Source organism: Oculina patagonica, chromosome 9 (genome assembly GCF_052425735.1).
Source record: "Oculina patagonica isolate OP01 chromosome 9, crgOcupat, whole genome shotgun sequence".
NCBI lineage: Eukaryota > Metazoa > Cnidaria > Anthozoa > Scleractinia > Oculinidae > Oculina > Oculina patagonica.
In genome coordinates, this window is record NC_135766.1 from 25,782,680 (window position 1) to 25,801,277 (window position 18,598).

General features: G+C 37.8%; 1 protein-coding gene and 1 long non-coding RNA gene across 4 annotated transcripts; one reads left to right on the forward strand and one right to left on the reverse strand.

Moving 5' to 3' along the window:
• Nucleotides 1-2,101: 2,101 nt before the first annotated feature.
• On the reverse strand, nt 2,102-18,562 carry LOC144665155 (heterogeneous nuclear ribonucleoprotein A/B-like). Of its 3 annotated transcripts, none has more exons than XM_078526326.1 (14): nt 18,342-18,562; nt 18,014-18,054; nt 17,794-17,875; nt 16,961-17,006; nt 14,506-14,547; nt 13,688-13,720; nt 13,065-13,163; nt 11,911-11,959; nt 11,689-11,771; nt 10,237-10,333; nt 9,801-9,863; nt 8,766-9,047; nt 4,667-4,780; nt 2,102-3,011 (listed from the first exon to the last, which is right to left on the reverse strand). In XM_078526326.1, exons 1-13 carry the CDS (start codon nt 18,422-18,424, stop codon nt 4,686-4,688), a joined length of 1,095 nt encoding a protein of 364 aa, XP_078382452.1. In that variant the 5' UTR covers nt 18,425-18,562; the 3' UTR covers nt 2,102-3,011; nt 4,667-4,685. The 3 variants fall into 3 exon arrangements, with proteins under 3 accessions (XP_078382452.1, XP_078382453.1, XP_078382454.1); XM_078526327.1 differs by having other exon boundaries at nt 9,801-9,860; nt 18,342-18,561; XM_078526328.1 differs by lacking the exon at nt 4,667-4,780.
• On the forward strand, nt 5,855-6,355 carry LOC144665171 (uncharacterized). Its single transcript, XR_013572895.1, has 3 exons — nt 5,855-6,031; nt 6,082-6,182; nt 6,233-6,355. It is a non-coding gene; the product is annotated as an uncharacterized LOC144665171 (long non-coding RNA).
• Nucleotides 18,563-18,598: the final 36 nt, after the last annotated feature.

Sequence of the window (18,598 nt, forward strand, 5' to 3'; positions counted from 1 at the left end):
CCCAAAATTAAAAAAATTTTTTTTTTTTTGAAAAAAACCCCATAAAAAATTTTTTTTAAAAAAAAGTGACCCGGATAAAAAGTGATCTGTCCTCGCTTGCAGTGTAAGGCAGTAAATACATCATTTTATCAGTAACCGTTAAGCTTCCATTTAGCGCCAGTGGCCGGCACTTGTTTAATTTTGGTACCTCAAGAGAGGGCGCTTATTCGGATCTATTTGGGAGGGGGAGGTCTTTCTGGACCTTGACATCTCTAAACTGTCCAAATAACAAACCCAGGACTTGCTCTAACCGATCTAAAATACAAAACTTTTTTTATTTAATTCGAACCCAAACTAAACTCAATACACTAGATACTAATATTGGAAGATTTGAGCATATTGTAACGTGCACTTCCCCCGAAATAAGAGCTATTTGGAATAGGGGCGCACCTTCAATTGGTGGGGCGGGGGAGGGGGGTTAATTAAAAGTATCAGATGAGATTCTAATGTTTTTCTTGACAACTTTGGAGTAAAAGTACTTAACTGTGTCGTTATTACAGGGCCGTAACTAGCAAGAGGCAAGACGAGGCACTTGCTTCGTCTTAATTTTTACCCAAAATTAAAACAATATATCTTTTGTTGGGAAAATAATCCCCAGTTGAACAAGATTGATTTTTCGCAAGAAATACCTCATAAGAAATGTCTCTGAAAGAGATCCATAGCTTCTAGATTTTAAGATTTTCTGGAAGACATGCCCCCAAGATGTTGCCTCGTCTATGGCAAAGGTCGGTTACGGCCCTGGTTAATTGTGGGTAGATATTGTTTGATTTTAGCCTTGTATTACTCACCTATTTTTGCAGACTTTAGAAAGCTAATCCTAGGATTAACGGCAATTTTGAATTCAGTTTTGTAAATTATAAATATTTTTTTCTCAGCTTTTTTCGGAAACATTTGAAACTTTTGCCACTATTATTCTAAGGCCCAAAAAATAAGTTATAAGCACATAACTTGCCAGAAATAAAAAGAACCTCAGTTATCTTTAAATCCCTAATTAGCTTGAATAAAAAAACAAAGATAAAACTGGTCCCCTCGTTTCGTTTTTGATTCCTAATCGAACTTTCTGTTTTTCAGCCAGGGGTCGTCAGTGTTAATAGGGCGAATCTATCAGAACAAGATTTCCTGCCAATCCCTCCCTACTTCATCCTTCCCGTGATCTTTTACCAGAACTCTTTCGTATCAGTAATACTTTCGGATCCCCAAACTTATGTGTAAACTGTTCTTTTGGAATGATGGGACGCAGGAACAATGATCCAAGATCAGTTGGATTATCGTGCATCAGAAGAACCGAGTAACCCTTGCCCTGAGTGGATTCATCGGCTCCTTTATAATGCACCATGATCCGACTGATCATGGATTATCGATCATAATCCGGAGGATTTGAAGAAACTGCACAAAATTACTCATCCTCGGAGACCCAGGGGCAGTTGGTAGGGGCGAGGGAAACGCGAAACTTCGAGAAAAAAAGAATCGGCATAGAAAAGTTGGAGCGATTGAAAGGTGCCCCTGGGAAAAAGAGTCTTACCAGGCCAGTTCCAAACAGCTCTCTGAATGCTGCCTCCTGGTGGGGCAATTTCGCGTTTTCCTCGCCCTCACTGACTGCTCCTATGAAAATTACTCAGCTAGATAAGAGGAAACTTACGATACTGTTTGGCGCTACTTGCTTTTTGTTAGAGTCTATTATCCTCCTTACTAACACCACGCGAATCAGTGTTTGGGCCATATCCGGGCAGTTATGTACTCCATTTGGGGAACAGCGCCGGGAGGGTGAGGCGGGACGCAACGACAGAACACGAGGCGTCGTCGACGCGATCAAAGTTCACGGTGAAACGTGTCCGTAACTCGAGACGAAATGAAGTGACATCACTTACTTTACTTAACACATTTAACTAGTTAAATATTACTTAAATTTCATTCACCTACTGTAGTTTTATTTACATAAAAAAACGTTCGTTATTTATAGTCAGGGAGATAACAGCAGTTGTTTTATCACGGTGAATACCTTTTATTGGGGCATGGGATATGGATTTTAAATGTTAAACCACACCACCACAAACAGCTGACATAAAGCAATTCCACAAGTTTATTGTTCTTGAAGAACAGCAGATGATGTAAAGTGCACTAAACAACAACCTAACAATGAAATGATATTCTGCAAAATGACAATGGAGTTCTCTCCTGTAGTAACTGAGCAGCTCGCTTGGCAGTGTTCAGTTTACCTGATCTATGGGCAACGTTCAGACGTAACAAGGGAGGGGTGACTCGGTAGATAAAGGGGGATTATCCTAAAAGTCCTCCTCGCCTTTCCAGCTGTTATTTGGGTTGTACAACAACGATCAACAAGAGAGAAGAAGCATTGCGTGACAGCTCAAAATACCACGAGAGAGGAGACTAAAAATGATTGTGGCAGCTGCTGTGTTTTAGGGAGAGAACTCACACAATATACATGAATATAAATACTATACAAGATACGAACAAAATATAAACAAGACTCTCCTAATACAATTCAGTGGCCCTTTGAGGGGAAAACTAGAACTCACTGTTTACATTTTTTTAACCTGGGGTTGTAGTGATATGACCATACAAATGTCCATACATCAGAGCTTAATGGCCCATAAAATATTATTATTATTTAATTGTAACTCCACCGACACGTCCTTGCTAAAGGGTGCAACAATGTTAGATGACTCAAAATAATGATTTAAAAATGAATATGAACATGCGGGTGCCAACCACGCACGTCTCGTCTGACGGGCTTCTGTGCGTGTTCCTGTTAGCGTGCTCACTCGCACTGTATGAATAAAAAAATTGTTCCAATTCCATAAAATAATTCATGTGCGTTACATCCACTAGTCCATCAAATGGATTGCGTGACTGAACACTTGTCACATCACACGTATTTTGCTAGCGGGCGTAAGGATGGAAAGCTGTTCTGGTGTAAGACAATATTGGTCCAAATGCGCTTGGCCGCCCATCTGAAGCACAAAAGAAAAACAATAAATTAAGTAACAACGGGGACAGAATAGAGTCCTCGACAAACAAACCCTCCAAGAATGTTCCCTTTTGTATGTCACGCCACACTCTTTGCATGACAGGGTCAAGCAACAATCGTTGCATCACAGGAGCCGATACAAGATGGGGGTGTAAGAGAATTGGTTTTAGTCAAAATTAAAAGAAATTTGAACTGAAAAATGCTCAACATTGATAAATGTTTTCTTAAAGCTACAAAACTCGTCAGATATTTCCAGTTCGTACAAGTGTTTAACTCAAATGTCTTGAGTAGACCCCCTGACAATGGTCATAACACTAAAAAGGATTGACAATTGTTTCGTCGCAGCTTGATTGTGCAAATATGAACTGGGAAGCAAAACAATAAATATTTTAAGTCTAATAACAAATGAATAAGAGATAACATTTGGAATTGTCACCAACACATGCAACCTTACAAATACAGAAGTGATCACAAACAGAAATAAATCTCAAGGTTGAAAACATAATTACTTTTTGTCAACTATTCATTTAGTAAAACCATGCCGTACAAACGACTACGTCTCTCTTTATGTCTTTCTGATAAGCTCTGTTCTGAATTGCTTTTTCAATGGTGTTACACCAAATTTAATTTTAAGGAGGTCTTGAAAACATTTGAAAGGAGACTGCAAGCCTGAAAAGATAATTTCCATGGTGATCGTTATCACCCGGCTATTAGTGAGTAAAAGGTAAAGAAAGATTACAGATAACGTCCGTTTGCAAACACTCCTGTTTAAACTACTACACTAAAATTATTCCAATATTGGCAAGAATATTTGTTACATTACGTTACTGAGTTGTGATAATACTGGTTAACATTTTACTTTACTTATTAACGCTTCACTTTGATGTCAGTGTTAAATTGCTTGCAAGTGATACATTGTCTAACACCTTAGCAACACAAGTATTTCCCTTTAGCTTATAGTGCTTATTACTTTACATTGTTGCTAGCTCGCTAACTGTCCTGTCACCATCTTATGAATTAAAATCCAGTTATCTTGACCAACAACTACAGCCAACCTTACAACCCTGCGCCTGCACTATTTACGTGGATACCGCACAAGCGAGTCTATTTACAGTGAAAACCAACACAGATAAACACGTGCAAAGCTATCTCTACAAACTCTGTTGACCTTATTAATCGTTTAACTTTTAACTTTACAGAAACTGCTTGGATTAAGACACAGCGATGTTAGGCTGGCCATAGTTTAAGTTAAGTAAAGTGCACATTTTAATTACCAGCGTGAATTTAAATAGCTCTAGTTACAGAAATTAAGTTGCTTTGTCAATTTGTTTAGAATTTACATGTGGTGATCTCAATTAGGGTAAGTGCTTTCAAAATGGTTAGCTGCAGCACAGTGAACAGAGGCATACAATGGGCGGGGCTGTGGTGCACTGTGAGCAGCAGTGCTAGTGGAGCTGAAGCACAGTGGGTAGGGCTGTAACACATTGGGCATGGCAGTGCTGGTGGACCTGCAGAACAGTGGGAAAGGTTTTACATGGTTTGTCTGTAGCACAGTAGGTGGGGCTTGACATGGGATGCCTGTGGAATAACAGATGGGGCTTGACATGGGAGGCCTGTGGTACAGCAGATGGGGCTTACCTGGCACCCTTCTTTAATATCATCGAAAAGTGCACAAGGAGGTGCCACCATTGTCATCTGTGTCCACGACACCACTTCCCTGCTGCGGGAAGGAGCCAATCAGATCACTTGCATCTGTCATGTGATGAAGGGTCAGCGATTTAGCAGAAAACGCTGCCCTAGCATTAAATGGCAACACTAATGGAGTTTCATTAAATTTTAGAATAACAAATTGATGCCTAGTGAATCTACAAATTAAAGCATTCTGAAGGTGGACTACAGTTGTTACTCCCCAGATTACATTTCAACTAAAACATGACAGAAGGCTATTATTATTTTCAATTATTTAGGAAATTTCTAGAAGTGTCTTAAGCTATACTTTCATTACCTACTACAGTTAAATAGCTTGCATCTACTAAGATACAGGGAAGACATTTCTCACTGCAAATACCACTTTAACCTAAAAACTGAGAGGTTATTCTAAAGGCGTGCATTACATACACTGCAGAGCTCAATAAACCCACCCATGAGTAATCAGGTTAACATAAGCTTAAAGCTTTAAAATGATTTAAAGCATGGAATAGCGTACATCAAAACTTACTTTTGTAAGAAAAAAAAAACACTTAGCAATGCCCATAAAAGCTCAACAAGTAACAGAACTGAAAAGGAAATTGTCTTATTTTGGACAAAGGAAAAGAAAAGATCTACAAAGTCAAAATTTGACCGTCAATTGAACAAAACTGAAAGTTAGGTTCACTATTTGCATGATATAAGTGAAATCAGTGTACCAACAATGTGTAATACAGCTACACATTATTTTAAACTATATGCAGTTCTGTTTCAAGTTTTTCAAAGCATTTAAATACAGTTAAAATGCTATCAGAGTTGCTACTAAAAGTTCTACAAACTGAAAAACAACCATTCAATTAGCTCTTAAAATGCTACAGGTAAAATGCATATGAATACATCGATTTATTGTTGAAATAGAGTAGATCCAGCAGCAAACATAATGTTAGTGATTGACAATTTGTTATAACCTTTTTTACGGTATCTAATCTGAGTCATCAAAATGTTAAAGGGAACAATCATTTCCATTTCCATCAGCAATGCTACTAAATGGTTGAACATTTTAATAAATGTACAATTCTTTATCTCCTTTAAAAGATAAAAGAAACTACAATACTATAAGTTTACTTATTATGGACTATATTTAGGCGCGTATCAGGAATGACATCTGAGAAGGATTCAAATTCAGATCCATAACTTGTGCAGTGACAGCTTTCTTCCTGCTCCATATCCTGCAGTGAATTCCTGGCTGACCCCTACATACTACTAAGGTGGCTTGTAGTAGCTTTTTGCCCAAGCTGACCCCCACATACTACTAAGGTGGCCTGTAGAAGCTTTTTGCGCTAAGCTGACCCCCACATACTACTAAGGTGGCTTGTAGTAGCTTTTTGCCCAAGCTGACCCCCACATACTACTAAGATGGCCTGTAGAAGCTTTTTGCGCTAACTGACCCCCACATACTACTAAGGTGGCTTGTAGTAGCTTTTTGCCCTAAGCTGACCCCCACATACTACTAAAGAGGCCTGTAGTAGCTTTTTGCCCTAACTTATTTGATAAAGATGGCATAAAGATGGTCAAAATAGTGTACTGATGATACTTTAGTTATAAGCAATCCCCTGATGTGATTGCAATTCTCTAATTACCTCAACATGGGGACTGAAAAATTAAACTTGCTGATAAAAGAGGCACTGAACTTCGTTTTGTAACTTTGTCAACCTTGGATGTATCATCAAAACATTATTTTCACTACACTAACATCTACACGGTCACCACAGAGGCTGACGACAAACAGCCACGTGAAACTGCTCTAACCTATAGCTTCAAATTGTCTCATGGAATATTGAAAAAAAATTATATAGTCTGACATTGAAGATTTCGGATGTTTAAAACTTTTTTTACCAATAAATTTCTCATCCACAGCAGATCTCATCTCCTGTTAGTCATAGGATTACCGGTAGATACTTGTCAAGAAAATAATCATTTGTTTTTGTAAACTATCTATAAACACAACACAAAACTAAGAAAATATACACTAAGGAAATTTCAACATCTTCCCAAAAAATAAGAATACAAAAACTGTGCATGATTCAGCACAGAACTTCTTCTTGCCTTGCAAGACTTGTTATACATTAACACTCCCTTCTTACTTTACGCTTCCAGTCCCGAAAAATTGTTTTGCTATTATTTATAATCTTGTTCTCCCTACAAGTAATTTGACCAGTAGGGAAAATTTGTATGTTGACATCAGAAGCAACATTCTCCTAACCGGTACAATAAGAAGTGTATATGGAAACAAGTAAGGGGAATAAACTTGTACATCGCTATCAGGACTGAAAGGTAAAACAAGAGGTAGTGAGTTGATCAACAAATGCTGATGTTCTGACTATGTACACAACGAATGGATAGCATCAATTCTCCAACCACAACAACCATCCCTTTTCTTGTTTAAGGGACTGCATCTGGTCTGTATACGTATGTAGATCTAACAGATACTGTTGCGGTTTACCATATCTTGATTACGTTAAAATCAAACTTACAGTAACTGCATCACAGAGCACTTCACAAATTTTGGTTTTGCTGTTAAATAAGAAACAATGCTTTGTAATGTAACGTAATAATCAAGGAGTTTTGCATGATTAGGAAATATCATTATTGGAATGAATTACTCGCAAAATCACTTCAAAAACAAAACGTGAAATAGCATTGTAAAATTAAGAGAAACATGTCCTGGTTTATTCCAGTTTTGCAACGCTATAAATAATGTAACTGACAAAGCCAAAACTTGTGATTGTAATGCAGTGTAACCAGTGTTGATCAGTTCATCTCAATTCCAGCAAAACAAGACTGAAGAGTTGTCAAGGGCAGTCTTCCAATAACTGTGCATGCAGTAAAGCAATAAACTTCAATGATTACTCAACTAACTAATCACAAACGTTATGGAGATTATCTTATGAGTCAAAGGGGAATGTTGTGAAAGCCAATATGTTTCATGCAAGCTACTCAATGTCCTGATCAGTTAGGATATGTTAAAAGTTTACATTTTAAAAACTATGCAGACACACATGTATAATCTCTTTGTAGTTGTTGTTGGATTTTGGGAACCAGGAAATTTTCACATTTTAGATCTCCAGTGGTCATGTAAATACTTTGCACGCACATACCTAAGTTGCAAGCTATTGGAAGACTGCTGTAGGTTTCACTACAAATCTACCAAACAAAGCTCCGACAGATCTAGGTACTTCATCAAATCACTGAGCTACTTAGTTTAGAACTATAACAATGATGTTCTTCACCAAAACTACATCATGCACGCACATGCACATCTACAATTCACTATTAAAACAACATACTGATGAATATACATTAAATATTGTCCTCAACAAATCCTATTCACTTTCTAAAAAATATAACATTATGTATGAAAGCGTTGGTCTCTTTTAATATAATTCTTCTATAATTACAGCATTTATGCCGTCTATTGTTGCATACATACAGTTGTACTTCTCTGGGAAATTTAAACATTGGAGGCAACAGGCAAAAGCCTTTTCTAATCAAACGGCTGCAATTTCTACGTGGCACATGTTTGTCTAAAATGATCAACAGAAGAAACGTAGATTGGTCACAGCTAATTCTGAAAATTAAAGCACCCTCATAACAAAGGCAATTTCCTTGATGTGTCTTGCATTCTCTTTCTTTGTGTGCCTAGAAGTAGATTGTTCAAACTTATTGTCAAACATCCCAGAGAGGTACATTAATCCTCAAAAATAGAATTTTCTTCATTTTTCTTTCTGTATAAATAGATGTAGAGTTGAAAGCAGTGATGGCAGAGTTGCTTCATGCAAACCTGTTAAATCAACTCTCTTTACTCGACTGAGTCCAAGATCAAAATATTCAAATGAATGTTTCTGTGCCACTTGTCCTGCGATCTTTCTCTTAAATTTCTCAGTGGAATAGTACTTCAATTGTCAAACATAATATTAAAATAAAGGAACTGCTGCATTCTTTTGCCATCATTGTGCGTTCAAAACTTCCTTACTCTGAACTCCCTGCATACCTGGATATCGGATATCTCTGCCCGCTGCATAGCTTGGGTAATCATATCCCCCACCAGGGTACCCTGATGCTGTGGCACCAAAGGCTGCAGGGGAGTAGCCTGGATGGACTTGGAGACCTGCTGCATATGAAGCAGGGTAGACAGCCGGGTCATAGGCTCCCGATGTGCCAAAGGCTGCTCCATAGAGTGCTGCAGCATACGTTGGGTTGTATGCCGCCGCTGCTGCCGCTGCAGAGAGACTAAGCCCAGCAGCCCCTGTACCTGTACCAGCGCGAAAAGGACCTAGAAATATCAAAATTTGCATCCATGACATTAGTATTCAAAAAGACAACGAATAACTACGGAGCATGCAGAGCTTAACTTCAGTTTACAAGCAAGGACAGCAAGGGCAATACTACTTCACACCCTGGATTGGAAGATGGTTGACAGCACAGATAGGCAGCATTTAGCCAGTTGTTTGCCGCTACCCATTACCTGTATCTATTACTGGTAAATACATGTCTCAATACCTAAGAGGCCAATGGTAACAGACATTTTTGTGGGGTGGGAGGGGGGAGAATCTGACAATTATTCTTCAAAGCCACTTAGGCACTGTTTACACAGACATGGCTTCATTTGTAACGCGCATCGCTTCTGATGCAGTTACACCTTTCGTTTAAATGGTGCAGATCGAGACACAACTGAAACTGGATCGTTTTGAAAACGCTCTCAAAAGTGAAGCGTTTTGAAAACGATAGGGTTTCATTGCAATGGTCATGTAAACGGGAAAACCGCATCGATTTGAAAACGGTCAAGTGTTTTGCCACAAATTGACTGCATCGCGAAGAGTAAACATGACAAACCTCGCATGGACTGCAGCGTTTGCTTTATACAATCATGTTCGAAAAACACTTGGAAAATGGTAGAATATGTTTTGTGTAAACACTTCGAAACCGTGTCGTTTTCGATGCGGTTTTGAGGTCATGTAACCATGTTGATTAATGACCGCGTGCATGTAAACAATGCCTTAAAAAACAGGTTACAATTTTAAATTACCTCTACTTAAACCAGCAGCTGCTCTTCCTCTTCCAGGTACAACTCCAAAAGCTGTGGCTGCTGCTGAACAATCAAATTAGCACAGAAATTAAATTAGTGAAGCATAAAATAAAACTTCAAAACCTATAATTCTTACAAAATTAACCAAAAATAACCAATGGCTTCATTTTTTTATTGAGTTCAATACTTTATGCTGAAATGACAGGAACCTATTGAAATTGATGGAGTGACTAAGTTCACAAAATTTACTTTTAAAAAATAACACAAATGACGCTTTTAAGATTCCTTTGAAAATGTTGAAATTGCTACCATCACATGGAACTTCTTTCACTTTCATATTTATTTGCTTTAGATCGAAAGGGCTGCACTGAGGTAAAAATCATATAATAGCATTCCTTTTCACATGCTATTATGATTAATTTTATTGCAGACTCACCAATAGTTGCAGGAATCATTCCTCTTCCTGCCACTGCAGCGCGCAGTGCAGCTTGCTGCTGTTGCACCTCCTTTGGAAGAGCTCTTTTTACTTCAACCTGAAACAACAATCAATCAAGCTGAGTTTTAATTGTTTCCAGGAAATCATTTTACGTTTTGAATTTTACACTGTAGATTGCTATCTTACCTGGCGTATCCAATCAAACAAAATCAAACCAAAAATAAATCAAAGCCAATCGAACACCAATCGTTCAATTGGGTTTGGTAATCAAACAAAATCAAACATCTCTTTTGCTGAAGTTAGACTTTCGAACCAATCAAACACAATCAAACGAAATCAAACACAATCGAACTCAATCCGATTCGATTTTGTTCACAATCCGTCTCTTGATTAGTAAATCACGCAGGACGGTGCACCGTACAAACTGTCTGCAATATAAACAGGCAAGTATTTGGTAATGGAACGTTCAATTGAGTACGATTGTGACTGATCAGTAATCGGACGTTCCATTTTGTTCGATTGTCGACTGTTCGGTAATCAAACGTTCCATTTTGTTTAATTGAGGGTTAAATTTGATTGTGAGCCTCGCATTGGGCGAGTGACCTTACAATTTGCTCGCCCAGATAAATTTTCGGTCGCCCAGTCTCGCTCCATTAAAGAAAGGAAAATTCAGCCCCCTCCTCTAACAATTTTGATACGTTCAAGTATCATTATGCCACAGAATGGCACTTGATTCCTGATACAGACTGAATCTAATTCTTGAGTGAAAAACCCGCGCATAAGAACACCTTACTTTGATGATTCAGCCATGAGCTTGGTTACTTATATAAAGGGTTATACGCAGTCTTCAATTTGATACATCCTCCCAAGTGTTCTGTAAGTGTTGCTAAGCAAAGTTTCTTAAATTAAAGAACATACTAGGCTAGGAATAGATGAAATCTATGCAGAGTTTCGCAGATCAGTGGTACGCTTAATTTTAATAAAATTATAATCTGGATATGAAAATCTGTACTCGCCTAATTGGGCGAGGATCCGTGATTATGTGCTCGCCCGACAGTTTTACAGTCGCCTGTGTGAGTCTTTGATACTTATTTCCAACCCTGAATTGACTAACTTTGATTTTTGAGGCTGATTATGTTCAATTATCGAATAAATGGTACTGGTTATTTCCTAAAGATGGCAGGCCTGGGTGTTCTTAATCCACACTTGTTCTTATGCGCGGGTTTTTACGAAGTACTGCACTAATTATCAACAACATTGTAAGTCACAGCAGCCCAGAAAACCAAAATGCTTAATTTGATATTTGTCATTGTCCTTATTTTGTATTTTAAATTTTTTTCCTTGTTTTTTTTTGGGGGTGATCTTATGGATATCTGCCCCCCACTCCCACTCACGGTCAGCCTCTGACCAGATTTGGTTAATGCCAGTTTTTATGTACAAGACTACCCTCACCTTATTACCATCAATATGATGGAACTGTAATTCACAAATCTTGTCTACTGTATCTTCTGAATCAAAGGAAACAAAACAGAAGCCTAAAAGAAAAACATAAAAAACTTATTATTAATAAAAACTTAAGTGGTCGAATACACTGTTGACATTACAAAGAAAAAAAATATTAAAAGTGCTGGTGTGTAATGAGCGAATCAATAAATACAGCTGACTGCAGGTTACCTCTTCTCTTGTTTGTTTGGTGCTCATTGACATATTCTATGTCTCTAACCTGAAATCAAGTTACAATAATTCATTTGTTATAATTGACACATGGAATTATGTCCTTCATGGACACAGATAGAGTTAAAAAGTGGACCTCAAAAAGTGGGCACTTCACTAAAGCTGAAATTGCTAGTAATTAAAAGTGTAAACTAATGGCAAATTAAAGTACATGTAACCCCGCTCTAAAATCAACCATGCAAGTTCTCAGTTTCACCCCAACACCAAGGGTAACTTATTGTTAGTTATGAACTGGAGATGAAGCCCTGATTCAGAATTTGGTTATGTTCTTTAATTTTTGTGTCACAATGGTCCCGTCATAAGGGTGGGCTTGATTCCAAATATTCGTTACCCAGTCCAATCATCTGGTACCATTATATTCAGAAAAGCAAACCGAATGTCGCCTGGGGTGAAATAACCATAGCCAAACTTGCAAAAGTACACAAAACGCTCTCTATGTTAAAGATGGGACACCCAAGTAAAAGCTGTTTACAGTTTCTTGTTTTTAAAGTGTTCTGTAAGCCAATGAAGGTGATTCTCCATAGTTGATTCCCCTCATGACAATGAACACGTTGTTGCAGAAAATACCCATGCCTCCCCCAAGGGAAGTCTTTTTGTTGATCTCTCTCCCCTATTGGAAATGCCAATTTAGCTTCATACTGTCCTTTAAAAATTTTACCTTTTGAGACCTCCACCCCCCCCCCCCCTCAGAATTTCCAATAAATTACATGTACCTTCTGTGGGATGCGTATGGAAATTTTCTGGAGCCACACAATGATACTTTTCAAAATGATGAATATATTTATTAAGATGATCTCCAGTCTGGGACTCGGGCTTGTTTACGTTTTGTGTTCGTGAACGTACCTCGGTGACAGCACATGACGTTGTCCGCCATACAGTTCGTTACGTTCAAGAAGTCGATGAGCTAACGTCGGTTGTAGCGCGGTCTACTCGTTTTGTTCGCAGGAATCTGGCGATGAAGAAGGTAAGTTTGTCGCGGATTAGTTTGCTTGTAACTTCCCTCGTGTGGGCTCACATAAACATTGCAGCCGAGATGCGCAGTACGGACTGGAATTCATCTTTAAACACTGATCTTGTTTAACCGAGTTCCTTACCAGTGCATACTGTGAACCAAAATAATCTCTAATCTGCTGGTCAGTAGTCTCTGGTTTAAGACCTCCTACAAATATCTTCTTTACTCTCAGGTGAGGTGGCTGAAAAGGACAACATATTGCTCTTGTTAGGAATGCTCTCTAGATTAAAATAACTAACTCAAGACTTGTACGGTCAGCAGTATTTAACTTCATATGATACAACATGATTTTCAAACGCTGATTTAGCTACTGTATACTGTCAAAGATAAAGTCTACATTGAGCCAAGTGGCCGGCACACCACCGGAGCTGATCCCGGTTTCTGTAGCATTAAGCAACTACTAGGAGTATTTCTACTCCCCCATGGATGGGATGCTAGTTCATCACAGGGTTACCCCCCAGCATTAATTCGCCAGTACCCATTAGTACACCTGGGTGGAGAGAGACACTGCGAGTCAGAGTACAGTATTTAGTGTCTTGCCCAAGAGCACAACACAATGACCCCAGCCTGGCCTTGAACCCAGACAGCTTGGTTCAGAGTGCAGCATGCTAACCAATAGGCCACCACATCTCCCATTTTAACCAGGATATAAAATGACTTTGGATATAAACACTAAAGAGATTGATTGACTCAGCACCAACCTACCTTGTTTATAGGTGCTGCTGGCTTGGGATCAACCTGCAAAATAGTCATTCATATTTATTAATAACTTCAAATGAAAACAATCATTGTGAATATATGAAGTGCTGATCTTACGAACAAGGATACGAGCTGATCAGTGATCTGATCCGGGTTTTCTCAATACCACTTAGAGCTGACAGTTTGCTTGTGAATAATATCCATAAATTTGCATTGTTGTTAAAAAAAAAAAAAATAAAAATAATGCAAGTGAAATTTTATTTTAAAAAAGTGTATTGAAGCTGCCTTAGAAGGGCCAGGATTTATTGTTAACAGGATGTCATCTATGGCTGTGCACTTGAGGATGTAGCTACAATTGTGTGGTCAATAATCTTTGAAATATCTACACTTCTTTACGTACAGGTAGGATGTACTTATACAACAGTTTGGTCTTCGTTTATGACAAATAGTTTATTTAGGGAAGCTCGCCACACACCACACAAAATAAGCTGCATAAAATTCCTACTTTTAATAAAGGTCACAGATAATTTTCTGTATATAAGAGCTTGTGCAACTCTCAAACATAATTTCTGTAAAGTATCATTATCAGTTGTTTTTTAAAAGAAGCTTGAATCTCCAAGATAACTATCTTTTTAGCAGACTAAAGGAGAATGTAATTTCTTATGGCATTTACTAACAGTGCTTGTAACTGTGGGGGGATCCAGTCAGTAACTGCCACGGAAGACAAACTATTAAAAGCACAATTGGCTAAAAATTAAAATAAATAATAATGCAACTTTGTATCTCTACAACAGGTCTGAAATGATCACCAGTGTTCAACTTACAGTTTTTCCATCTAATAAATGAGGTCCTCCATGTTGTAAGACCTAAGATCAAAACAACATTCAAATTAATGTCACCACCCTCAAGCTAGCATTAGCAGTATGCTAGAAAACTGTCAAATCTGAATGAGGTTAATTAAACAGCCCAGTCTGGAGAGCTCAACTCTCTCTCACTCTCCCAGTATGTGTTGTGAAGAGTTTAAAATGAATTTCAGGTTAACATGATTTCAAACTAGTTTGATTTGTTTTTTTCTTTGTTTAAGGATTATGGTAATAAATCTGGAACAAAGAAAAATTCAATTCAAACTTGTTTGAGATCATTTAAACAACAACATTTATATACTGTAATGTCTAGAGACTCTCACTTGCTCATCTTCAATCTGTACCCTGTTAAGAGCTTATTAAACCATGAAGCTTTTAAGTATATGCAAGGCTAAAACCTGCTGACTGTTGAGAGCTTATTAAACCATGAAGCTTTTAAGTATATGCAAGGCTAAAACCTGCTGACTAATTTCATTTCTGGCAATCACTCAACCACTAGAGCACACCCAATATAAATCTTGATTGACAGCATCACCTGACTACCAGCGTCAAACGACAGCACCTTAACATTTTAACTACTGGGCTATTTTGTTCAAAGCATAATTCTGTTAATAGGAAATTTACATTTTCTTTATTTGCTTTATTTTTGTGTTATTTTTCCTTTTGATTCCAGGGACTGCATTTCTTTTTAGTAAAATGCATTCAGCAAACAAGAGTGATGGGCAGTGGTTAACATCTAATCCAGATTAGTACTAATCTGCTTTCAAACAACTTGGGTGGGTGGAGAAAAAACAAATTACTGCAGTAAATAACAGAACTGTGTTGTTTTGTTTTGTAAGCAATATGGTTAGGCTTTACTTCCTTGATTGTTAAGCCCAATTTCTTTTAACTGTGAGACTAGATAGAAAATTGAAAATAAATTGTAATAATTTATTTAACTATGCTCCTCTGACTCAACTCCAAATTATTGGTGTTAGGATAAGTGTGTGGGAAACTCTGCTGTCTCATTAGTTTTCACCGCCCTTTACAGAGTCACTAACTAGTGTTGCCATTTTACTGTGAGACATAGTTAATGCTCAATGTAAAATGCTATTTTAAATTTTGGGAGACAAACTTAAAACAGAAACTTTTAAACTTTCAGGGCTAATGAACTTTCTACATCAAAATAGATATTGTAATTATAATAATTTACACTCAGTATATTGCACATTATATTTACCGGTAATATCAACACAAATATGAAACAAAAAATTAGCTAGCCTAAAATAAAGTACTAACACAAATAAAAAATAAAATAATTTGTTGCAAATATCATATGAAGAAATTATCAAGTATAGTACATGTTCCTCTGGGTTACTGTGTCAGTATCCTTATTTATGCTTTATTTCTGAAATTTTTGTCATTAAGTATTCAGCATAGCACTTTCATACTGATGTGAACTTCCTCATCACGCAATCTTAACTAGCACTTCCTGTTTGATTTGAAACTTTTCGTCTTACTATCTTTTGCAAAATTGTCTAATTTTTTCACGCCCATAACAAAACATTTTCCATATCTACAATACTAAAGACGAAAGATCTGAGAGTGCACAGAGCTGCTTTTTAGTATGACCTATGAAAATTTACACCCAAAAATCACCTGTTTTTGACAGTAATTTAGAGCCAAGCTGCAAGTCTCGCTCACGAAATGAAAGTTCAGTAGAAACATGACACGGCTTAAATGAGTGCCCTTCAAGCACATGGAAAACCTCATATTTATTAATAAGGCAGTTCAGCTTGTTTTTCTTTCTCGTCATGCAACCAATTATAGCACTTAGCATATCGAAAAAGGTGAATATTTGCTTTCTTATTCGATTTCTAATGTTATCGTGATCAGTAGGACACAATACTTTGGATTATTTTCCATGAAAATGAAAGAACGTGACTAAACCTTTTACTAATTTCTGCTCCATCACAACTTTCGATATTCATGACTCAATATAATGACTGAAATAAACTTCTCTGATTGGCTAAAGTGTCACGGTTCTGCAACCAACAGTGACACGGATCAGTAATTTATTCCCTTTAGAGAAACCCAATATATGAAGTGATATCTTGTCATCAAATGACTGGCTGGTGTGCACTTAAAAATAGTGTCTTCTTGTTCCATCTCGGGCACCCTAATTGCCAATAACCCGCAAAGGTTTGGTCTTGTGTGCGTCCGATGGTAAACCAGCAAACAGCTTCTTACTTATTCCTGAATAATGAGCTTAAGCCATTAGAGACAACGACTCTAGTCTCTTAACGCAACATTTCACCCATTAATAAGCTCCAACCATTGTTTGTCTAAAATTTTTGCATGAAAGGGCCATAACTTGTGCTGACTACAAGCTATTCATAAATTGCATTATCAGAGAGTTATGAAGGACCGTACATACCGCGTTGGCTTGTTTCGAATCCTTAAACTGTACAAATGCGAAACCCCTGAAATGAACGAAAACAAACAATAAATTATGTGAATAGGCTAGTGTCAATTTCAGGACCTGACTCGCGCTAATCGCACAAGCAAGAACATAAATTATACGATCACTAAAACTTTTACGAAAATTTATAATTTTCTCCTGTTAAGAACAGAATAAAAAATTTGACGTTTTTCGCCAAATATCAATCATAACGTAGTACGTCAAATATAAAAAGTAGGATATTCAATCAGTCAAAACAACGATGCTCGGCGCCAGCAAAACTTTCCCTTGATCGTCTTTCGATCACGCTAATGGCGTGCTCGTGTGCATGTATATGTTTATACTACAAAATGACCGCGAAAAATGGCTCGCTACAGGGGGCTGTTTATAACGTGAAAATAAAGACACCGGTGGCCTTTTATTAGACTGTTCTTTTCACTTGAATTGTTTAAACCACGACAAGAAACCCGTCTCGCTCGAGATCAATCGACTTCTCGCTGTTATAGCGGGTCAATTGCTTTATTTTCACACGTCGGCTAAAATCTTCGCACTCATTCTCCGAGGCGTTAAGAAAGTTAAATAGAAACACAAAAGAAAACGTGTATTATCACACGTCGCCGTGAACACTAAAGCTGATTTCTCCATACATTATAAATGTAAACTGAGAGACATCGAGCACGTGGAGCGACTACAAAAGAATACATCAATTGTCGGCCTAAAAATTATTACAAAACTAGTGTACTTCTCCATTTAATTCAGTTGAAGTCTTAGCGACACGGTACAAACAAAGTACAAATGCTTGCACAAACCTTGAACGCCCCGTTAAGGCATCCATCTTTATTTCAACGCCGATAACTTCACCAAAAGTGTTAAAATAATCCGTCAAAGTTTCTGAAATTGGAATAGAATTGTTCGCCGCAGGTCGTAAACAACTTCACACACCTGGTTCCTACAGACTTTCAAAATACATCTACCACTTGCGTATTTTCAAATTTATAGACAATTTTAAAGCAAAAAACATCAAGGTACCTTTAGTAGTTTCATAGCTGAGTCCGCCCACGAAAAGCTTGCTGTGAAAGAGAAACAATGAGAAAGGAAGTTGTGAGCGAAGAGGGTAGACTCTGACGCGCCACGCATTCGAAACAAGTTCGCATAAAGTGCTGGGTGAACCGTAACAACACACAGAGATACTCACAAAAGATTAAACACACACTACAACTCAGCAGGCAAACTCCAGAATTAAGACCTGTAAAATTCTAAGCCCTTTATGTGGCGCCCATAATAAATGACAAATTATTTTCGTGTATATTTTCGTGAATTTTGCGCGTAATATTGACAAACTTAGAAGTCACTATACCCTTCATCATCTTCTTTAGTCATTCTCTTCTTCGCTTCAGCCGCCTGGCTCGCGATACCGTTGACAACTTTGTTGGCTGCCATCGCGCAAGGTCCCTGGAGCGTTACAAAGCTGATTTTTAACTTATAAACATCGCTTAAAACTATAAATGTCCGCCATGCCACGAACAACTCTCTTCAAAACTGAAAGCTCGAGGCGCCAAATGCTCGAAATTCCGGCTTCAATGAAGAGCATGCTGGGAAAACCCGCAAGTGATC

Excerpts from the sequence above, each read along its gene's own strand:
- LOC144665155 (XM_078526326.1), bottom strand. The coding sequence starts at position 18,424 with ATGGCAGCCAACAAAGTTGTCAACGGTATCGCGAGCCAGGCGGCTGAA. Across the intron at positions 11,772-11,910 it reads CCAAACAAACAAGAGAAGAG|GCTTCTGTTTTGTTTCCTTT; the intron begins GTAACCTGCAGT and ends TTTTTCTTTTAG. Across the intron at positions 10,334-11,688 it reads ATCATATTGATGGTAATAAG|GTTGAAGTAAAAAGAGCTCT; the intron begins GTGAGGGTAGTC and ends TTGTTGTTTCAG.